The following is a 24,120-nucleotide window of genomic DNA, read 5'->3' on the forward strand; positions in this document are numbered from 1 at the left end:
CACACACACACTCAACAAAAATATAAACGCAACACTTTTGGTTTTGCTCCCATTTTGTATGAGATGAACTCAAAGATCTAAAACTTTTTCCACATACACAATATCACCATTTCTCTCAAATATTGTTCACAAACCAGTCTAAATCTGTGATAGTGAGCACTTCTCCTTTGCTGAGATAATCCATCCCACCTCACAGGTGTGCCATATCAAGATGCTGATTAGACACCATGATTAGTGCACAGGTGTGCCTTAGACTGCCCACAATAAAAGGCCACTCTGAAAGGTGCAGTTTTATCACACAGCACGATGCCACAGATGTCACAAGATTTGAGGGAGCGTGCAATTGGCATGCTGACAGCAGGAATGTCAACCAGAGCTGTTGCTCATGTATTGAATGTTCATTTCTCTACCATAAGCCGTCTCCAAAGGCATTTCAGAGAATTCGGCAGTACATCCAACCAGCCTCACAACCGCAGACCACGTGTAACCACACCAGCCCAGGACCTCCACATCCAGCATGTTCACCTCCAAGATCGTCTGAGACCAGCCACTCGGACAGCTGCTGAAACAATCGGTTTGCATAACCAAAGAATTTCTGCACAAACTGTCAGAAACCGTCTCAGGGAAGCTCATCTGCATGCTCGTCGTCCTCATCGGGGTCTCGATCTGACTCCAGTTCGTCGTCGTAACCGACTTGAGTGGGCAAATGCTCACATTCGCTGGCGTTTGGCACGTTGGAGAGGTGTTCTCTTCACGGATGATGCGAAGGAGATGTGTTGCACTGCATGAGGCAAATGGTGGTCACACCAGATACTGACTGGTATCCCCCCCCAATAAAACAAAACTGCACCTTTCAGAGTGGCCTTTTATTGTGGGCAGTTTAAGGCACACCTGTGCACTAATGATGGTGTCTAATCAGCATCTTGATATGGCACACCTGTGAGGTGGGATGGATTATCTCAGCAAAGGAGAAGTGCTCACTATCACAGATTTCGACTGGTTTGTGAACAATATTTGATGGAAATGGTGATATTGTGAATGTGGAAAAAGTTTTAGAACTTTGAGTTCATCTCATACAAAATGGGAGCAAAACCAAAAGTGTTGCGTTTATATTTTTGTTGAATATATATAAATATATATATATATATATATATACATACATATGTTTGTAATGGGGTTTTTTACTATGTATGACTTCATTATGAAGGCATTCATACCAGTCAGTCAATATATGCTTCACGTGACCCATCTAAGCTTCTTGGCTGTTGAGATACACAAATAAAGGTGTTTTTCAGATTGTTTTTCTTGACCTTGACCCATGACCTTTGACCAAACCACCCCAAAATCTAATCACCTCTACATATCTATCAAAGTAATATTCCCACCATGTTTGAAGGAAATCCATCCAGCTGCTTTCAACTTATCATGTTCACAAACGCACGCACACATGCACACAGATGCCAGTGAAAACAATACCCTGCTCTTGACATGCAGGATAACCACGCTTCATCAGATAACACCAGTTACTGTCTAAATGTATATGAACCTATGTGTAAATGTGGAAAAATATCCTGTCTGGTAATGTTGAATAAATGACCATTTTTAGGAACAAAAGTGACCGTTTCTTGTTTGCACATTTTGCAGGAGCCCTGCAGTGTATAGTGTCAACTGTATAGTTGGAAAATAAAATCAATCTGAAATGGTGTTAAATAAGGCGATGCAACATAGAGATGATGCTTTTGAAACAGTTTTCCTGCAAAAACTTTGAACTAATGGTTAATTGAAGTTGATATTCAAATTGCATCTTACTAACATGTGATTTAACTACGACAGTGAGAAAATGGAATTGGAGAAGATGGATTGTGAAGATTTGATAGAGTGTGTACACACACGCACACACATACACACACACACACACACACACACAAAGTGAAAACAAAAAATATAAAAATTTCACTCACCAAAAATATGGGCACACAAGCATTATAGAGAGTTTGTTAGTACAATGAACTGCACAGTAAGCCAGCTTGTTAGTCAACACTCATGTGAGCCTCTACAACCCATTCAGCAGGTGGCAGTCACGTCTATGGAATATTACATAGGCAAAACAAAGTTGCTTTTTCAATAGATCTGCTGCATCAAAGTTAACCACTGTCTATCATTTCACCCTCATTATATGTTATTTTAAGTTTGTGAGTTTCAAGATGATTGCATTTATTGGTATTAACGTGGTGAAAGGAGCGCTCCTTGCTTCATTGTGTACTAGTTTTTGTAAAATCGGAAAAACACATTTTTTTTCCATTTTTGATTTTTTTTTTTTTTTTTTTTTTTTTTGCGTGTTTATATTGCAAACAGTCTGAGCAAGACCCAGTGGCTCGAAATGCCCTCAAAGAGCAAATAAACTGCACAGGAGGTGGGCTTTTTGTTGTGCAATTTATTACCGGAAGGCTTTGCACCCATCGCAGATCGAACAGTCCCCCTTTAAACATCGGTCCGCCTTTTTCATCTGTGCATGCGTCATTTCGGACCACAGCAGCACATCAGAGATGGAGTCTCTTCACCCAAAGCAATCAAATGGATTAATGTGATTATTAACCATCAGATGATAAAGGTAAAACATCTTAAATCATTCTAAAGTCAGTTTTAAGCAAAAACAAGCCTGTTTTAAGCAGAAACTCTGTGAAATTCCGTGACACTTTTAAATGACCAACGCACATTGAACTCATCAGCTTGCAGCTCGTTTAGCCACAGCATGCTGATTGCTTCATCTGCCTTTTATGATGAAATAATGGTGAATTTATGTGGAAATGATTGTTGTCCAAAAGCTTTAGTTATCTGTCACTGAGATAGATGATGACTAGAGTGCAGTTTTAAGCAGAAACGAGGTTTTAGTCCATGAACCACGGCTAATGATGCTTGCGCAGATGCAAAAGGCGGACCGATTTTTAGCGGGGACTGTTCGGTCGGGGACACCGTCTGTCTGTCTGTGCTCACCATAATTTCTCAATTCCAAAGAACTGTGAAACAAAAGTGCATAACAAGTGGATGGAAATGTACATAAATACACTCTTCTTTTGGCCACATGAATGAAAATTCACTTAAGAGTTGCGATACTAGTTTGATGGAAACGCAGCATGAGAGAGAGCACCAGTTCCTGCTGTAAGTATCGTTTGTTATGATGACATAATTTTCAAATGGTAAAATAACCAAAATTATTGTTCAGTCTTATTTGTGAAAGATAATCCCATGCGATCTGGTTTTTATACTGCGCCGGTTCTTGCAACTGTAAGCAGCACAAAATACCGGCAAATTTGCTCACGTTGACTCTGGTGCTAGCCTATTGTGACGAGACCCATCCAATATGGCTGCAACGCTGGATATTGTTGCAGCAGTTCATGAGGTGTCTACATATATAATATCTATGTCTGTTACTGCCAGGGTCTACAAATTACAGGGAACATTCTTGGAACACAGACCTTGGACAAGTTCAAAGATAGCTAAGCTTGACCTATTTTAAGAAGTCAAAAGGTCACAATCTGTTTCGTATTGTTATGTTCATACGGCCGAGGGTATTTTAGCATTGCGTTACATTTTTTCCATAACTGTGAGACTGCGCCATCTTTAACAAAGGCAGAAGTAACCCGACATGAATTGAGCCAGATAACTGGTCTTTCTCTCCTAATCTGTGATTGGTTGGCAGTCGAGACGCTGACGTCAGCCTCACTAGATGGCAGAAGGCACCCTGCTCAGAGTGCTGCTCTTATTGGACCAACATCGCTGCTATTTTGGCATTGTGGGATAGCTCGCCCACAGATTTAGCTTGCCGGACTACTTTTACCACCCCGCTCAGCGTGCCGCTCTTTTTGGAACGACAACACACCGAATGTGTCTCTTCCCAGATAGATCTCTTTCAGTGCAGCTTCTTGTTCTGACTTAAACATCAAGTTAACACCTAAGTCTTTAATCGACAACTGTAAATGGTAATCAAACCATTCCAATCGTATCTTTCTGAACTCTTCCGCATCAAACTCCATCATGTTAATGTTTACAATGTGCTTGAGCAATAACAGATGAAGTTGCTCATAAACTTTAAGTTTCTTAAATATTTATTACGGCCACTCTTAAAACTTCAGTTATATTTATAATTTTATTACTGGTAAATTTTAGAATTGTTTTAAATGAGATATACTCATTAGCTCCTCTGGGAACTACTTTTTGCGCAGGAATTCATCAAGCACGTCGGCCGCGAGCGCGTGCTAACACCGAATACCCAGAAACTGGACAGTTGTTCGGCCATAACGAGAGCGTCCACTTTTAGCTTGTCATAAGCTAAGCTAATGGCGCTCGTGAGAGTGTGATAACTGGCCTCTCTCTCCTAGTCTGTGATTGGTTTGGCGGCCGAGACGCTGACGTCAGCCTCACTGGATGGCAGTAGCAGAAATGGGTCTCGCTGAAGCACCGCCCACCAATGTCAGTCTCCGCAGACATCAACCAATCACACGCGGGGAATCGCACAGCATTATTTGCATAGGACTGGTATAACAGTTGTCAGTGTAACACACAAGACGGTTTTTTGTTTGTTTTTTTTGTCGAGTCCATTGGAGAAAATGCCTGAGCCTTCAAAATCGGCGCCCAAGAAGGGTTCGAAGAAAGCGTTGACCAAGACCGCAGGCAAGGGAGGTAAGAAGAGAAAAAGAACCAGGAAGGAGAGCTACGCCATATATGTTTACAAGGTGCTGAAGCAGGTCCATCCGGACACCGGCGTCTCTTCCAAGGCGATGAGCATCATGAACTCGTTCGTGAATGACATCTTTGAACGCATTGCCAGTGAGGCGTCTCGTCTGGCGCATTACAACAAGCGCTCCACCATCACTTCCAGGGAGATTCAGACCGCTGTGCGCCTCCTGCTGCCCGGTGAGCTGGCCAAACACGCCGTGTCCGAGGGAACCAAAGCCGTGACCAAGTACACCAGCTCCAAGTGAACACGTTCTGCTACTTAATCAAACCAACGGCTCTTTTAAGAGCCACATACTTTAATGAAAGAACAAAATCTGTGATCACTGACAAAAATTGTTCATTGATGCTTTTCACACTCCACGAAAATATTACATGAACAAGGACAGCCTTTGTCTTTAGGTAATTAATAGACAGTAAGTAGAAATACGGCTTTCAAAGACACTGAAGTTTCTGCAATAACGTCAATAATTGCTAGGGAAAAATTAAGCATGTAGTAGAGGTGGGCGATACCGGGAATGTTGGTATTGATCCGATACCAAGTAAATATCGCTGATATCAATACTGATACTTTTTCATATTTAAGCTTCATAGATCCAAAGGATCCAAAAGACCTAGGATAGAATTTCGCCAAACATTGTACGTGACAACAAAATACTTTATTATCACAATCAACATTTTTGTTTAAAAATATCACTCAACACAACTTAAAACAAAATCTCCTGTGGTAGAGGGCTGACAAACCACAATACAAGGGTGCGCTGCTCCGTGTTGTGTGACACAGCACAGTGCTGCTCTAGAGTCTAGAGTAGACTGTAATGAATCTGCGTGCACAGCAGCAGTCAGTGCGTGCGGGAGAAAAAAAAAGCTTGAGTATCGATCTTTTTACACCTGGATCGTTCAATATCAATACCAGTGCTGGTATCGATATTAGGATCGATCCGCCCACCTCTAGCATGTAGTCAAATCTGATGTTATTTTTTGTTGGCGTACCAACAAATTTGTGAATTATTTTATAACATTTCCAATTCCATATGTTCTGTGTGTGTGTGTGTGTGTGTGTGTGTGTGTGTGTGTGTGTGTGTGTTTAATGTTGAAACGATTGTTCTCATTACCTTCAATATCATGATTTGCAGACTCGGTGGGTGGACATCCTGATAGAAAACATATTTAAATGTTAACAGTCTAGAACAATGAAGTAGATTAAACTAAGAATTGTAAAATCAGCATTCGTAATCTGATCAGTTATTTTTGTTGGCGTGGCAAAACATTAATTCTTGTTCATTTGCGAATTATTTTGTGAGATTTCCATATATTCAGTGTGTCTAAAGGCATCTGTGTTACCATATTACAAGTTCCAAAGAAACACCAATTATTACACAACGCAGACTCACCTGTTAAAATATCACACACACACATATATATATATATATATATATATATATATATAATCTGTGTGTTTAATAAAATCGTAATTGAATGTTCAAACAAGTTTTCTCATTACCTTCAATATCATGGGCTTGGTGGAAATCCTGTTCAAAATATTTTTTTAATGTTTACAGTCTAGAACTATGAAGTGGATTAAACTGAGAATTGTAAAATCAGATGCACATTTGTGGAGTAACTGAAAAGCAGAGGGAAATTGTTTTATTTCAAATGCATTGAACTGAACATTGTACAGAACAGCAAGCATATAATGATGAGATACACCTATGTAAAGTTGAAGAAAATGAGATGTCTGTAAAAAAAAAGGTGAAATCGATATTGTAAATTCTAGTAAGGCTATCCGAGATTCTGACCTTAAGATATTAAATTGATGTTATGTTTGAGAAGATGATTAGACTCTCTGCTTCTAACTGGTTTTAATCACTAAAAGTAACTGTCTGTTGACTCCAATGTCTGTGTTTGCAGAAGACAAACCACCCTCTTTTTAAAACTGGTTAATGTGGAACATGGGATTATTTTTCTTCTGCTCCATAAAGAAACATGTAGTCTCGCAGTCTAAAGGCTTCCAGTGGGATTTTATTAGCCTTTTATGCATTTAAGTGAAAAATCAGTGGGAAAATTCACATAGTAGAGCGTCATACGGCAGTAGTTGGGAGAGGTTTAAAGGCTTTCCACACAAAATGCACAAACATTTTAAACTGCACAATATATGCATTTAGAGAGAAGGTGGTCCGCTATCATTTCCATTTGGTTCGAATCCTTACTTCTTCCTATAGTTGTTCATTTTAGACATTTATTCGTGGAGAGAAAACACAAGTGGCCCGACATTCGGACAGCAGCAAGAAGCCAGCCACTGGATTGAGTCTTTACGGTTCTCATGACGACTTTAAATACAGCCCCCTTCTTGGTTCTCAACAATACTCGACGATCAGCGAAGAGAATGGCAGAAGTGGTTCCAGCTCCCGACGTGGCGGCTAAAGCCCCGAAGAAGAAGGCCGCCAAAAAAACGAAGAGTGGTCCCAGCATTAGCGATCAAATTTTGGATATTCTGTCCGCATCCAAGGACCGAAAGGGTACGTCTATCATCGCCATTAAAAAGGCTCTGGCTGCCGGTGGCTACGACGTCGACAACAACAAAGGCCGTGTCAAAGTCGCCATCAAGAGCCTGCTTGAAAAGGGTACGGTTGTTCAAACTAAGGGCTCCGGGGCTTCGGGGTCCTTCAAGCTCGCCAAAAAGGCGACATCCCAGAAAACCCCTGCGAAAAGCAAGAAGCCTACCGCCAAGAAACCCGCACCCGCCAAAAAACCGAAACTAGCCAAGAAGCCCGCACCTGCCAAGAAGCCCAAGAAGACTACACCGAAAAAGGCTGCAGGTCCTAAGAAATCACCAAAGAAGACGGCGAAGAAGACTCCAGCGGCTACGAAAACAAAGAGTCCCAAGCCAAAAAAGTCAGCACCCAAGAAAGGTGGACTGCCAAAAAAGAAGGCTGCCAAACCAAAACCTAAGAAGGTGGCATCCAAGAAGAAGTGAGCTAGAACATACCCAACAAAAGGCTCTTTTAAGAGCCACCACGTCTCTTAAAGTGCAAATTCTTTTTATAACTTTAACTTTTGAAACTGTGCCCAGAATAGTTTATCTCAACAAAAATGACATGTTAAGTCAGTTGTGGACTGCTGCTTATATTTATGATCCATTTTCTATACCCACTACTCAAATTAAGGGTCATGGGGGGCTGGAACCTATGCCAGTGTGAGGCAGGGTACCTACACCCTGAGCAGGATGCCAGTCTGTCGCAGGGCCACATATAGACAAACACATTCACACTCACGGACAATCCACCTAACCTGCATATCTTTGGATGTGAGAGGAAGCCGGAGCTTGAGTGTTCCTATTGTTCTGAGCCATGCGGATCAGTAATGAAAAAAAGTACAATCTGTATTTCAGCTAAGGAGCATTCATATCATCCAACATTTCTTGTTTCAGTTATTCTTTGCATTCATGTATCTCTGTAAGATTGGGGTCAGGATGGGACGTCACCGCCATAATAATAACCTACCCAACATGTAGTTACGGTTACTGTAACAATATCCACGGTCAAAAAAAAAAAGTCCGCCAAAATACACACAGGCCCTCTTCTGCACCTGATGTGGCGGGCTCCTTTCTGATTGGTCGGGCATACTGACCGCCTTGCGATTCTTTCTCGCAGTAAAAAAAAACAGAACACATAAAATGGTTGTTACGAAAGAGGCTGAGATAAAGTGTGAAATGGTGGTTGATGCAGCGACAATACTGTCAAATTTGTAAAAGCATGCTAGGTCTTTTTGAAGTAGGAGATGTTCATATTCAAGTAAGATTAATCATGCAGTAGGTGTGGGAAATATTGGAGATTTTTTTGCTAATCAACTTAGTGCACTGTATAATAGTGTTCCATATGACAAAGATGACATGTGTAAGTTACAATGTGAAATTAATCAGAGTTTATATCTCTAAGAAATGAAACACAGGGGTTTTAAATGTAATCCATACTATTATTTTCAATATACTTGCAATTGTTAATTTTAGGGATTTAATTAATTTCAACTACAATATTGTTTTGCACTTAATTGACAGTAATATGTGGAAAAAGTGACCTTAACTTTATCAGTTAAATTCAACGTTTTATTTCTTAGAGTAATTTATGAAGTTACTTACTTGGGTCATGAACTTGATGAATATATTTTTAATTTAACTGCTGAAAAATGTGTGGCAGATTTCAATCGTCGGTGTAAGTATTCATAATCGTAAGTATTGTCCTTCATTTTATTCTGGCCAAATTGTTGCTTTGTACTCAAATGAAAATGAAACCATTTATTGTGCCATGCCATGTCAGGTGTAATGACTTATTTTCTCCAAGAGATGGCGCCTTTCTGTTTTGTTCTTAGTTGATCTGCACACCGGTTATCAGTTACGTTTGATTATGTAGAGACTACATAATCTTTACATAATACATAATCATACATAATATTTAAGAGCCGAGATTTAGTTTATTCTTTGCCACATTCCTTAAGACAGTGCCTGTGTCTTCATAAAGAACTATTCAAGAACTTTGCTAAAGAATTGCATAAACTTTGACACCAAACAATTAAGGAACACTGCCCAGCGTAATTGGAGCTGCACTTCTACCGCAGTGCTTGACCCTTGGCCTCGGAAAACTATGAACAATTGCTGAACAGTTACAGACATTATTATTCATTTTGAGACATTCTGTGTTTGCTCCTATTCTGAACTGAGACTGTTTGTGGCAAGCGTTACTAAGTGCACTCCACTTAACCATTGTCTCTTCCCATAGGTGTAGGAGGTGGGGGGGTGGTGACACCAAATTTGCCCGAATTTCAGAAACCCCCATGACTCTTTAAATTACCATATATTTATATTGGTGACCAAATAGCGGTTTGATTGTTTACATTAATTGCGAAAATAAGTCTGACAACATTTTAGGTCGTTCTATTCTGTATTCAGAGTCTACATGGCCCATGCCTGAATTTCCCAGCCCATCTGCTCGAATTTGAGCATTTTGCCAAGCCCAGGGGGGCGGTTGCCCCCCCCATGCCTATGTCTCTTCCTCCATAGTTCCTGGTTACTTGAGCCGTGTCCCACCTGGCCTCTGGTTTCCTTGTGTGTGCCTTCATTTCTCAAGACTGGCTCGGGATCCTCTCCATACTGCAGGAAACCCCCAGTGCAGCATCCTTATTTATATTAAAAATATTATTTTCTTTTGTACTCCTGTGTCCAGCTCCCTGCGTTTGGGTTGATAGTCCGAGCGGTTCGGTTCCACCTGAACCCCTAACCATAACACCCATTCCGTAATTGGTGCTAACACGATAGATCTTTTGTACAAATTTCAGTGTGATATTAATATTTGTGGCTCTTGGCAGCAATATTTTGATGAAGAGGTGTTCAGACTTGAACAAATTCAATAAATGTGTGCAATGAGAGATAATTGTGAGGTAAAATTGCTCAGCCAGCAAGCATGTACGGTTATAATTACACCTGTGTACAGGGTAAAGACCTGGTACTGTTTTAAACGTTATTTCTTTTCCGTGTTTTATTCTATTTTGTTGGATAACTTTGTTTTTAAAAGCTTGTGAATAAAGAAATACAAACCAGTTACTGTAACGGTATAAAAAAAAAAGTCCGCCAAAATACAAATACAAAATACATAGGCCCTCCTCTGCGGCTCATGTGGCGGGCTGGTTTCTGATTGGTCGGGCATACTGAACGCCTGCACTTCGGAGCTATAAAAGGAGGGTTGCGATTCTTTCTTACATGAAAAACAGTTAGTGGTAACCATGAGCGGAAGAGGAGGCGGCAAAACCGGTGGTAAAGTCAGAGCGAAGGCGAAGACTCGCTCTTCTCGGGCTGGTCTGCAGTTCCCTGTCGGTCGTGTTCACAGACTGTTGAGGAAGGGGAACTATGCGGAGCGTGTTGGTGCCGGCGCTCCCGTCTATATGGCGGCTGTGCTCGAGTATCTGACCGCTGAGATCCTCGAGTTGGCTGGAAACGCTGCCCGCGACAACAAGAAGACCCGTATCATCCCCCGTCACCTGCAGCTGGCTGTCCGCAACGACGAGGAGCTCAACAAACTGCTGGGAAAAGTGACCATCGCTCAGGGCGGCGTGCTGCCAAACATCCAGGCTGTTCTGCTGCCCAAAAAAAGCGAACCGAAGACCAAGTCCAAGTAAACCTGAACCTGCATCCACCCAAAAAAGGCTCTTTTAAGAGCCACACAATTAACTACTTAAGAATAACATTCCTGTCCTCGGGCTTTTTTTTTCCCAGTATAAGTTCATAATGAAGTCATAAAAGCAGTGTATATGAAACACTTTAACATTCCTAAAGAATCTTACGCTCCTCGCTGTCAAACATGCACCACGAGAAAAATTCATAATTACGTTATTACTATGTAAGAAAATATACGGCAGTATGTATATATATCTCCCTCAAGACAATTCATTGTCTCAAAGTCCACTATTTTGTTTTTTTAAAGGAGACATGTCTGATTCAAAACCATACCTTACTTTACACATTTTAATTAAGTCCGCCGAACTCTTCTACTTTCCAACGTTGTAAAACAAATTGTCCTCATACATGCGTTGAAAGTCACAAATTACTTTAGATTCATGCAGCTGAACGTTCAAATTAAATTAAATCAATTGAATTCAGCCTCTCAAAAAGCTGTTTTCAGAGCCAAACAAATCTGTTGATATTTGTACAGTTTAATCTAGTATAGTCAAATGAACACAAGTGAGAATATGTGGAAACCACACAAATATGTGATTAGAATTATGTGTTACAAGTTTTAACATTTTAAAGTGGGGTTAATTTATGGCTTTGACATTTGAAAAATGTCATTACTATTGTGAATTGTAAATGTATAAATAACGTTTTATTAAACATTTTAATTTGAGAATTGCAACTCGATAAACATTTACGTTTGTCCGTCAGATGGCGCTCACTCTTCAAAAAAAATAAACGCCTAAAGAAGAATGTGGACACGCCTCTGTCTTCTATTACGTTCTCAGACAAGATTAAAATAAGAGCGACTTTGGCCCGTTCATCATTTTGTATTTTGTAAAGCATAGAAAAGAGACATGAGTGGACGAGGCAAAGGCGGTAAAGGACTCGGGAAAGGAGGCGCTAAGCGGCACCGTAAAGTTCTCCGTGATAACATCCAGGGAATCACCAAACCCGCTATCCGCCGTCTGGCTCGCCGCGGTGGAGTGAAGCGTATCTCCGGCTTGATCTACGAGGAGACTCGCGGTGTGTTGAAGGTGTTTCTGGAGAATGTGATCCGTGATGCCGTCACCTACACCGAACACGCAAAGAGAAAGACCGTGACCGCCATGGATGTGGTGTACGCGCTGAAAAGACAGGGCCGAACTCTGTACGGCTTCGGTGGTTAAACAATTTGTCACAACACAAAGGCTCTTTTAAGAGCCGCCCACTACTCATTAAAAGAGCCAATTGTTAATATGTATAGATTAAAACAAACTTTTTTTTGCAAGTTTCCAACCTAATTCATGGATTTGAAATCCTTTTTTGAAAGGTTTATGTTCGCGTATTTCACCTATCTTTGAGTCTTGTCCACCAAGGTTTTACAGTGCGGGTTGTCTTTGTTACCAAATTATATTGCTTAACCTTAGTGTCCACAAAACAAAAAGATCTTACTATTCTACGGGTTGGAATGTTTAAATTTTTCATTCGAGACGGCGCTATCTGTAACAAAGGACAGGATGGTCTCATGATGACTCCGCTTTCATCGAATTGCAGCTGACCAATCATAGATGAGGACTGACACAGTTCTTTTTGCATATCGCTCCTTAAAGGGCGGTTTATTAAGAAACCACTGGATTAAGTCTTTACCCCATGGGGAAAGAAAAAAAAAATCCAATTTTTTGAAACAGGAGTCTTGAGAAAAAAATTACATTTTGCATACACGAGTTTTTATTTGTATCATATTTGCTACATTGGGTGTTCTAGCATAAAAACAATTTTAAATCCAGAGCAAACTGTATAAAATGCAGGAGTTTCTTAAGGAAATTGCTGTAAACCTAACAAAACTTTTTTTCCCCAAAACAACAATAAACAATGTCTGAATCTGCTAAAAGTTGTGCTCTTGAATGTCCTCCTCATCACTATCAGTTTTCCTCCATATCACTATCAGATGATTTGTCCTCTGTAAACATTACATTTGGGAGTTCATTTCTCATCTTCGTCCTTGTCTGACTGCTCCATGTTACTCACATTCCCATCCAGAATCATCTTCAATGCATCATGAATACTGAACTTTTTTGCCATCTGAAAAAAAAAACCCACACCAAATAAATCAAATTATTTTGTATTTCTTCTCTGAAATATTCTTTGCGTTGTTCATGGCAGTATTGTTGAATGCATAAGCTTAAAATTCAATAAACGTATGATTGACAGATTTGCAAATATACTTCTAATAGCTGCTGTATCAAATTTGATACACACATTCTCAATACGATGTAACTCAACATGAAAATATAAAATATTGAGTATTTTACATTGAATCAACCTATTAACTACTTCTATTGCCGTTTCCGAAAAAAAAAAAAATCTTACCTTTCAATCCTCTAATTTGGCAAGAATATGACTGAAAAACCACATGTAAATCACTTGTTGCAGGCAACCATTTTGAATGTCTCATTTGAAGGCCCTCTGATACGATACTGACATTTGGTGGTTTGTCTGTGCACTACAAGTATCTCATTGTATACTATGCGGTTTTTTGTGGAAAAAATATCACACTGATGATGTAGACATCTCAGAAAATCCTGTATCAAATATGATACACTTGGCGTTATAGGGTTAAATACAGCTCCCTCCCTGGTTCTTAATGTCGTGGTCGACAACAAGGCTCATGTCAAATTATCCATCAAGAGCCTGTTTAGCAAGGGTAGGGTTGTTCAGACCTCTGTGTCCTTCAAGCTTGCAACAAAAGACCACATCCAAGAAGGCCCCTCTGAAAAGCAAGAAGCCTACTGCCAAGAAATCCACACCCATCAAAAAACCAGACCAGCCACGAAGGCTGTTACAAAAAAAGCTACAAGTCCATAAGACATTACCAAAGGCAAAGAAATCTGCATGAGCTAAGAAAGAACAGAGTCCCAAGAAGGTGGTCATAAAACCAGCATCCAAAAAAGCCCCTGCAAAGAGGGCTGACAAACTAAAAGCTGAGAAGGTGGCATCCAAGAAATGAGCTGTCAATCAGCATTAGAAAATACCCAACAAAAGGCTCTTTAAAGAGCCACCACATCTCTCAAAGTGGAAATTCTTCTTGTCATTTACAGCTATCAATCACACCCACACGTACAATTTCAAATTTCCAATCCATCTAACCTTTGGATGTGGGAGTAAGCCAGAGCACCACCCAGAGGGAACCCACACAAACAGTGGGAGAACACACAACACCCACACAGAATGGGAGGGAAGCAATCCCACAATCATCTTGCTGTGGGGTACAACTGCTAACCACATAATCATGACTGTGCCTCTCAATTTATGATTCATCTTTAATTTAATTTAATTTAATGTATTAATTTATATAGCGCCAAATCACAACAAAGTCGCACCAAGGCGCTTCACATAATTCACAACAACACAAATTAATCTAAATTCAAAATTAAAAGCAAGAAAAGCACAGTTAAAAGATAAAACACAGTAGAATAAAAAGAAATTACAAAGCAAACACAAACAGATTAAAAAATTAATGATAAGACAGTCTAAAAAAGTGGGTCTTCAGTCTTGATTTAAAAATCTCCACCGTGTCAGACTGCCGAATAACAGCAGGTAGATCATTCCAAAGAGCCGGACCACGGTAGGAGAAGGCTCTATACCCCACAGACTTTTTGTTCATCCTCGGAACACACAGAAGCCCTGCGCCCTGTGAACGCAAAGGCCTCACAGGTACGTAGGGCTTAACCAAGTCCGCCAAGTAGGAAGGCGCCAGTCCATGAACAATTTTATAAACCAACAATAAAACTTTAAAATCCAATCTGGCACAAACCGGTAGCCAATGAAGGGATGCCAGAATGGGAGTAATGTGGTCAAACCTTCTACTTTGTGTCAAAATTCTGGCAGCAGCATTCTGCACCAACTGAAGTCCTCGAATACTAGACTGCGGCAGACCAGAAAATAAAGCATTACAATAATCCAATCTAGAAGAGACAAATGCGTGAATCAGAGTCTCAGCATCAGCCATAGACAGGATGGGGCGAATCTTTGCTATATTTCTCAGATGAAAGAAAGCAGTCCTCGTAATGTCCCTAATGTGGAGGTCAAAGGACAACGTAGGATCAAAGATTACCCCAAGGTTCCTCACTTTGTCAGTATGATGTATAACACATGAACCTAGGCTAAGCGCCAGCTGATCAAATTGGTGCCGATGTCTTGCTGGGCCAAGAACCATCATTTCAGTCTTATCAGAGTTCAAAAGTAGAAAGTTGCTAGACATCCAACTTCTCACTGCTGCAAGACAGTCCTGTAAAGATTTTATGTGGACAGGATTTCCAGCAGCTATCGGCATATACAACTGAGTATCATCAGCATAACAATGAAAAGCAACCCCGAAACGCCGCAAAATGTTCCCAAGGGGTGCCATATACAGGGAAAAAAGCAAGGGACCCAGAACGGATCCCTGCGGAACCCCGAACTTCATGCCCTTAAAGTCAGAGGTAGTGTCATTGCACAAAATACAATGGGAACGACCAGACAGATAAGACGTCAGCCACACAAGAGCAGTTCCAGTAATCCCGAAACAGTTTTCTAGCCTATCAAGTAGAATATGATGATCAACTGTGTCAAACGCAGCACTGAGATCCAACAACACCAATGCTGTAGTAGTATCCGAGTCCATTGCTCGCAGAAGATCATTAACTACTTTAATAAGTGCTGTTTCTGTGGAGTGATGTCTTCTAAAAGCAGACTGCAGTGGCTCAAAAAGGTCATTCTCAGTAAGATAGCCACAAGATAGTCCACAAGTTTATTGCTTGCATTGACTGATTTGGCAAAATACATGTCCATGAGAACTGTTCCTGTATACAATCCCCAATCACACTGTTCACAAAGAAAATAATAATTCAAAAGAATGTGTCCTTGATTTCAATAGTTAATGATTTAATCAGTTGAGAACCAATTTACATTAATTTAAATTTTTTCTGCATGGAATAATAGTTGTGATAGCATTTTTGTACACTTTTTAAAATTTGTTTATTCATTCAGGTAATTACAATTATACAGAAAAGTGATACCCTTTGTCTAAGACAAAAGCAAAGATTAATCAGTTTTGACAGCAAATGCTAACAGTTGACGAATTTGCAAAATGCAGGATGATAGGCGAAGGTTCCGCCCTTTTCACCTCTGATTGGCTAGAAGGTGTCCACCATGATTGCCTATTAGATTTGGCCGTAAAACATAAGGCATGAGCATGTATAATGTAACCAGTTTGTAAGTTTATTACTAGATTGTAGAATTCTAATATCAAAAAGAAACAAAAAAATAGATGCTTGCAATTATGTGTTGACATAAAATGTAATAACTGCAATATATAAATGACTGTTTATACTGATAAACTTATATACAAATATATAAAAAAATATATAGCTGCAAGCGGCCATGTGGGGGTCTAGCAGAAATGGCGGCATAGATAACGTTACTGAAAATGCGATGGTGGGCAGCCATTGATAAACTATTCAGCTGCAATAACCAACAGCCTTCTTGCTCAGATGTCTGTCAGTCAGTCAGTCCTGCTCGAGCATGAGATAACGTTTCAAACAGACTTCTGCTGATGCTCACCTTCTAGCCAATCAGAGCGAAAAGGGCGGAACCTTCCCCCTTCTACCACCACAGATACCACCCCCACTTTCTTCTTCTTCTTCTTCTTCTTCTTCTGTGACGTTTAATGACAGCTTGCAATCTTAGTGCATTACCGCCATCTACCGGACTGAGGTGTGACCTTCCCCTACCACCCTTCGTTTCATGTCTGCGGAGGCGTGGCAAATTGCAAAATCCGCCCACGGTGAGTCAGTCTGGACCAATCAGCGCTGGCGCATCGTCGGCGTTCCTTTTAAAAGGCCGGCGTGTCTGCTCGAAACGTACATTCGTCTTTTGTTTAGAAAACGACATTTATATTGAGAATGGCAAGAACTAAGCAGACCGCCCGTAAATCAACTGGAGGTAAAGCGCCCAGAAAGCAGCTGGCTACGAAGGCTGCCCGTAAGAGCGCTCCTGCTACCGGCGGCGTGAAGAAACCTCACCGTTATAGACCCGGTACCGTGGCGCTGCGGGAGATCCGCCGCTACCAGAAATCTACAGAGCTGCTGATCCGCAAGTTGCCCTTCCAGCGTCTGGTGAGAGAGATCGCTCAGGATTTCAAGACTGATCTGCGCTTCCAGAGCTCCGCTGTGATGGCTCTACAGGAGGCCAGCGAGGCTTATCTGGTCGGCCTGTTTGAGGACACCAACCTGTGCGCCATCCACGCCAAGAGGGTCACCATCATGCCCAAAGACATCCAGCTGGCGCGCCGCATCCGAGGAGAGAGAGCTTAAAGTAATCTCACTGTCCAACAGATAAAACGGCTCTTTTAAGAGCCACTTCACTGAACTGAAGAGTGTTCCCGTTGCTCTGAGCCACGCGTGAACATTCGTTCTTAATGTGTTCAGTAAGCCACTTCACTGAACTAGAGTGTGAGCCACGCATGAGAGTAATAAAAGTTACATATATAACGTACGTACAGTTAAGTGCTCTTATTTAAGTGAAAAGGAATGATGGTTGAATGTCGATGTCGGATAGGACCTGTGCATTTTGAAAATACACACAGGCCCTCCTCTGCAGCTGATTTGGCGGGTTCCTTTCTGATTGGTCGGACATGCTTACCGCCTTGCGATTCGTTCTCCCAGTAAAAAACAAGGTGTGATAGCTGATGTCAGGAGAAAACCAGAGTACATTATCATAGGGCTTACTATTATTATTATTCCTTTAGGAAAGAGGCTGAGATCAAATGTGATATGGCAGCTGATGCAGTGGCCAGTACTGTATGTCAAATGTCTATAAGCATACTAAGTCCAAGTAAGGATGATCATGTAGTAGGTGCAGAAAATATTGTACATCTTTATGCTAGCAAAGTTAGTGCACTGTATACTACTGTTCCATATGACAAAGATGAAATGTGTACGATACAATCTGAATTTAATCAGTTAACATGTGCTAATAATAAAGTAGATACATATGCATGTGGTATACATAGTATCACAGTATCTGACATTAACTGTCCCTCTTAAATGTAATAAGAGAGACAGTTCCTCAGAACTTGTAGCATCATATTATTTATGGTACTTGCAGATTGTGTGTTGTACTCTCCATTTTGTATACTGCCATGATTAAACATGGTTTTATACCTGATGGTATGTCAGATGGCAGATTTGTTTAGAATGCTAATAGGTAGAAGTTTGTGTTCCATATATTGTAGGTTTCTTTTAAATATGTACCTCCGTCAAAAGCTGAGAGTTAGACGGAAGAATATATATTCCCCTTATTTTCAATTTCTAATGGTGTCAAACAAGGTGGGATCATGTCCCATAAACTGTTTTTTTGTGTATATTGCAACCGATGAACAAGTTGCATAGTCAGGGTGTTGGCTGTCATATGGGTACTAGTGTCTATGCTGGTGCACTTAGTTATGCAGATGACATCAAAATACTGGCATTAGAAATTATGATTCCTGTTTGTGAAAATTATGCTAAAGAATTTGACATTTTGTATAATGACAAAAAAGAGCGAGCTTATTATTATGTCAGCCAAGGATGTAATAAAATCATTGGGGCTTATTTATTTGTCTTGTCTGTCTGTCTGTCTGTCTGTCTGTCTGTCTGTTAGCAGGATTAAATCATAACCACTGCACAGATTTTGACAAAATTTTCAGCACAGGTACTGAAGGAATAAATCTTAAATGTGCTTAAATATGCATTAACCCTTTGTGCTTTTTTTCCCCTATTCAGAAACATCCTATTATTCTTTATCTTTTATTGAGCCAAGAATACATTGTTACATTTATGAGTGTGTTCTAAGGTTTGGAAGTGATCATTTATATATTAATAGAGCTTGTTGCTGTTGAAGAATATATTACTCATATGCTCATAGTGATCAATATTTATCAATGCTTATTAAACATGTAATCAATAGCTAAGGTTAATTATATGATATCTATATGTTCATATACTTTTGAAATATATGTTTACATGTTGTTGAACTGTGTATTGTGTGTACCAAATTAAAGGCATGTTATGTTTATGATTATATTTGCTTAGTATTATTTTAGTTTCTTAGCATGCTGTTATAAAGATGATTTACTTATATAATCATTTTCAAAGTGTTGTAAAGGTGATGTATTCCTTTTTCAGTGAGGCCCAGAAAGATACACTGAGAAACATCCATATGTTGCAAACAACATATGAACAGGATGCCACTACTGACCACACTCAGCAAGATAAGGAGACTAAATTTGATACACGGGTATGATTAGACTTGTTTGTCAGAATATTGTACAATTTTGAGATGTGCTAATATTCTTGTGGTATAACCACGGTGATGAGACTTGCTGGCAGTCCTTCAGTTAGCAGTTTTCTGCCCAAAACAATTTCTTATCAGTTTAGGCACAGGTGTCACTTTAGGAGAAAGAGGAAGCAAGAAAACTCCACGGTGCATGTGGACAGGACCAGTGCCATGAAGCAGAGGGATGGAGACTACTCAGATGGACAGTGCCTCAGATTTGCATGAATCATTGTATTAGCATAGGAAGACAGAGAGTATAAAAACAGAGCCCAGCCCACTGTTTGAGGTTCCTCTTTGCTGAGAGCTTGCTTCAACACCAGATGGAGGGTTGGAAGCTCTCAGCTCCTGGGACCCTCAGAACTTCTGGGTATGATCAGATCTATCTCACTCATTCTGAAAAACTTGAATTCTGTTAAATTCTGTCACATTAAAATTCTGTTTAATAAATCTCTGAGTGGTGGTTTAGCCCTCAGAGTAATTGTGTTTAAATTTAAATAACTGGTCAAAACCTTCTTTCAAATCAACGGACGCGCGGGATAAGAGACAGGGGGAGGCAAGGTCACTGGAGACCCCTGAATTATTAAGAGTACATATTTGGCCATGGAAGACTCCATCCAATTTTTAAAGTGCCCCAGATCTGGATCCGGATTCTGGATCAAGATTTCCCTTTATATACTAGGTTACTTAAAAATTACACACGGATTCTCACCAAATTTGCACAACAGATAGATATTAGGGCACGGAAGACACCACAAACCTAATCTTACTGGCTCCCCACAGCCCTCCATATAGCTGAAGCCAGCATACGCATAATGGATGTGAATAGGGCTGCAACAAACAATTATTTGGATCATCGATGAATCTGATGGGGTTTTGACACGATTAATCAGATTCGCTGGGAATTTTTAAAAAATGTGCCAGGGAAACAATTTCTCTCTCTTTCCATCACTTTAACAACAGAACATTATTTGAAAACTTAAAATACTTGAAAATCAGCAAATCGTCAAATGTCCCTTGGCTGTTGAAACATAAAATAATAAAGAATAAAACAGTTTATAATAAAGAACAAAAATAATTATTTCAAATGACATTGCTTTATCAAAGTGCTGAGTTGCCATAAAACAACATTGAAACATATAAATGTTATAAAATATATGGTGAAAAAAGAGGCATTTTTGTTGCTGCAAATGAGCAATTAGCATAACCAGTTAACCATAAAACCTCATTCAAAAACTGTAGCCTGACTCATATGTGCAACATTCTCTGTATAACTTGTAAACTATGTGGTCATTTCACAATGACACATGTGACTCATATCTCTTTCTCTAAAATTGTATTGTAGCATTATTAGTTATTATTACTATTATTATTGTTGCTATTATTATTAATATATAAATAAAATAAATAAAAATATTATATATTATAAAAATTATTACAATTATTAAACTATAATATAATATAATTTGTAATACATTTGGCTCTTTTACGACAACAAATGCTGAGCCATTAATTATTATACAGAAAACAAATGCACAAACATGCTTAAATGCCAGCAGCTTAATGCTAACTTTAACAGTGAAAACGCCATAGACATGCTAACGTGTTAGCATTGGTGTTAGCATAAAATACATCTATTAACTGTTTCAGAAGACCATAACAGGTCAGTTTAACATAAAAAAGGTAAATATTCCTCACAGACATATGCTTTTCAGGGTTTTAGTGGGGAAAAATAAAGAAAAAGCGAAATAAAACAAATGAAACCAATGAAGCAGCAGCTGGAAGCACTCCATTGGTGCAAGATTCAAAGCAAAGCTGGTTGATTATATGGAAGAAACGAAACATTTGCGGTAAAACAAAGTTATTTAGCAACTAATCGATGACTAAATTAGTTGACAACTATTTTAATTAATTCGATTTAATTCGATTTTAATCGATTAACTTGATTAGTTGTTTCAGCTCTAAATGTGAAACCTAAAACCAGGTTCCAGACACGTTTAAACAGATACCAAAAGCAAATACCACACAAATAAAAAATTAACATAGATATCTAACAGTGCAATGAGGGCAAATTGTTAGGTTAATTTGCTCAGTGAGCAAGAATGTACGTTATAATTACATACCTGTGCACATGGTGCTGTTTTTAACGTTGTTTATTTACTTTCTGTGTTTATTGTGCTTTATTGTAAAACTTTGTTTTCAATAAATTTTCTATTTGAATAAAGAAATACAAAACACAGTTACGGTTACCGTAACGATATCCACGGCCAAAAATAAAAGTCCGCCAAAATACATAGGCCCTCCTCTGCGGCTCATGTGGCGGGCTGGTTTCTGATTGGTCGGGCATACTGCCCGCCTGCACTTCGGAGCTATAAAAGGACGGTGCGATTCTCTCTCGCAGTCAAAAGTCGCTAGTAATCATGAGCGGACGAGGAGGCGGCAAAACTGGTGGCAAAGTCAGAGCTAAGGCGAAGACTCGCTCTTCTCGGGCTGGTCTTCAGTTCCCTGTCGGTCGTGTTCACAGACTGTTGAGGAAGGGGAACTATGCGGAGCGTGTTGGTGCCGGCGCTCCCGTCTATATGGCGGCTGTGCTCGAGTATCTGACCGCTGAGATTCTCGAGTTGGCTGGAAACGCTGCCCGCGACAACAAGAAAACCCGTATCATCCCCCGTCACCTGCAGCTGGCTGTTCGCAACGACGAGGAGCTCAACAAACTGCTGGGAAAAGTGACCATCGCTCAGGGCGGCGTGCTGCCAAACATCCAGGCTGTTCTGCTGCCCAAAAAGAGCGAACCGAAGACCAAGTCCAAGTAAACCTGAATCTGCATTCACCCAAAAAGGCTCTTTTAAGAGCCACACAATTAACTACTAAAGAATAATATTCCTATCGTCCTAACCCCCTTTTTTTTTTTTTTGTACTGAGACAAGTTTATAATGAAGTCATACAAGTGCAGTATATATGCAACACTTTTGTGTGTTTAGCTTGACAGTGACCTCAAAGGCCACCGTTTTCTTCTATTAAAGGAAATATGACTAAACAATACTAACTTGCACATCTCAACTAAACCCCCCGAACTCTACTTTCAAACGTTAAGTAGAAACTGTCCTCATATGACGTGCTGAAATTCAGGTAGAGGCATTTCACTGGACGTAGTGATCAGACTTGTACACAATATCCAAGAGGAGACCTAACAACTTTTGTATAGTATTAAAACATGTCTATATGAAAGAAAGTGAATGGTACACTGAAGCAGAAACCTTTTTTCAATGGCTTATCAAAATTCACAATTGGCTTTCACATTTGAAAAATGTGCCTGCTATTGTGAATTGTAAATGTATAACGTTTTTTCGATACAAACTTTTACGTTTGTCCGTCAGATGGCGCTCACTCTTCAAAAAAATTAAACACCTAAAGAAGAATGTGGACACGCCTCTGTCTTCTATTACGTTCTCACACAATGTTAAAATAAGAGCGACTTTGGCCCGTTCGTCATTTCGTGTTTTATAAAGCATAGAGAAGAAACATGAGTGGACGAGGCAAAGGCGGTAAAGGACTCGGGAAAGGAGGCGCCAAGCGGCACCGTAAAGTTCTCCGTGATAACATCCAGGGAATCACCAAACCCGCTATCCGCCGTCTGGCTCGCCGCGGTGGAGTGAAGCGTATCTCCGGCTTGATCTACGAGGAGACTCGCGGTGTGTTGAAGGTGTTTCTGGAGAATGTGATCCGTGATGCCGTCACCTACACCGAACACGCCAAGAGGAAGACCGTGACCGCCATGGATGTGGTGTACGCGCTGAAAAGACAGGGCCGAACTCTGTACGGCTTCGGCGGTTAAACAGTTTGTTAGAACAACACAAAGGCTCTTCTAAGAGCCGCCCACTGCGCATTGACAGAGCCAATTCTTTAATATGTATAGATTAAAAAAATGCAAGTTTCTAATCTAAGCTTCGAGATGTTTTTAAAAGGTTTTGTTCGCAAATTTACCCGATCTTTGCTCTGAATAAATTAGTTTCCACCAATGTTTTATAGTGCATATTGTCATGAATCGTTTGTGCTGATTAACTTGAAGGTTATATATGCGCTTCGTTAATGCATTAAACTTTTATTCCCGCGTTGCTCGTTAGCAAGTTAGATTGCTTAACCTTAGTGTCCACTTCTCGGAAAGAAAAAAAAATCTTACTCTTCTACAGGTTGCCAATATTTCAATTTTTTAGTCGAGACGGCGCCATCTGTAACAAAGGACAAGATGGTCTCATGATGACTCCGCCCACGTCGAATTTGCAGCTGACCAATCATAGATGAGGACTCACACAGTTCTCTGCACACCGTTGAGGACAACGAAGGTTATTGGGTTGAGTCTCTACGGTTCTCATGACTTTAAATACAGCCCACGACGATCAGTGAAAACAATGGCAGAAGTGGCTCCAGCTACTGATGTGACGCCTAAAAGCCTTCTGAGTAAAGCCCCATAGTCCATGAGCCAATCATCAGTTTCGACCTAATTTGTACCACTTAAGGGGACAAAATGTTTCTGTGTAGGCTCTCAGTTGTCCAGGTGGTTTCCATAGTAGAGAAGCTTGAATCTTCGACTGGACTGGGTTGCTTGACGTGAGGACATTTCGCTTCTGTGACTTGAAGCGAAACGTGCTCACGTCAAGCAACCCAGTCCAGTCGAAGATTCAAGCTTCTCCACTAAGGGAACAAAACAACACTTACAATCCAGTGTCAGTGTACCATGGCCTACCCATAAATGTATGATGGACATCCCAGGGTGGTATTTATAGCCAGCTAGGGGTCAATGAAGTGTTACACAGAGGTCAAAATTTTAAAAT

At 40.2% G+C, this 24,120-nt stretch overlaps 5 protein-coding genes across 5 annotated transcripts; all 5 read left to right on the forward strand.

The window, feature by feature from the left end:
* The first annotated feature begins 4,604 nt into the window (after nucleotides 1-4,604).
* On the forward strand, nucleotides 4,605-5,111 carry LOC117525965 (histone H2B 1/2). Its single transcript, XM_034187947.1, has one exon. It carries the CDS (start codon nucleotides 4,608-4,610, stop codon nucleotides 4,980-4,982), a length of 375 nt encoding a protein of 124 aa, XP_034043838.1. The 5' UTR covers nucleotides 4,605-4,607; the 3' UTR covers nucleotides 4,983-5,111.
* A 1,916-nt stretch (nucleotides 5,112-7,027) lies between these two features.
* On the forward strand, nucleotides 7,028-7,791 carry LOC117527111 (histone H1-like). Its single transcript, XM_034189288.1, has one exon. The coding sequence runs from the start codon at nucleotides 7,058-7,060 to the stop codon at nucleotides 7,709-7,711; it is 654 nt and encodes a 217-aa protein (XP_034045179.1). The 5' UTR covers nucleotides 7,028-7,057; the 3' UTR covers nucleotides 7,712-7,791.
* A 2,596-nt stretch (nucleotides 7,792-10,387) lies between these two features.
* On the forward strand, nucleotides 10,388-10,964 carry LOC117527112 (histone H2A-like). The gene has a single exon (XM_034189289.1). It carries the CDS (start codon nucleotides 10,510-10,512, stop codon nucleotides 10,900-10,902), a length of 393 nt encoding a protein of 130 aa, XP_034045180.1. The 5' UTR covers nucleotides 10,388-10,509; the 3' UTR covers nucleotides 10,903-10,964.
* Nucleotides 10,965-11,779: 815 nt separating this feature from the next.
* On the forward strand, nucleotides 11,780-23,179 carry zgc:163040 (uncharacterized protein LOC100038789 homolog). The gene is made up of 4 exons (XM_034188698.1): nucleotides 11,780-12,118; nucleotides 16,545-16,633; nucleotides 16,858-17,229; nucleotides 22,803-23,179. The coding sequence occupies exons 1-4, from the start codon at nucleotides 11,812-11,814 to the stop codon at nucleotides 23,121-23,123; spliced, it is 1,089 nt and encodes a 362-aa protein (XP_034044589.1). The 5' UTR covers nucleotides 11,780-11,811; the 3' UTR covers nucleotides 23,124-23,179.
* Nucleotides 21,709-22,162, forward strand: LOC117527113 (histone H2A-like). The gene has a single exon (XM_034189290.1). The coding sequence runs from the start codon at nucleotides 21,709-21,711 to the stop codon at nucleotides 22,099-22,101; it is 393 nt and encodes a 130-aa protein (XP_034045181.1). The 3' UTR covers nucleotides 22,102-22,162.
* Nucleotides 23,180-24,120: the final 941 nt, after the last annotated feature.

The sequence above is a fragment of the Thalassophryne amazonica genome, chromosome 15, assembly GCF_902500255.1.
Source record: "Thalassophryne amazonica chromosome 15, fThaAma1.1, whole genome shotgun sequence".
Taxonomy (NCBI): domain Eukaryota; kingdom Metazoa; phylum Chordata; class Actinopteri; order Batrachoidiformes; family Batrachoididae; genus Thalassophryne; species Thalassophryne amazonica.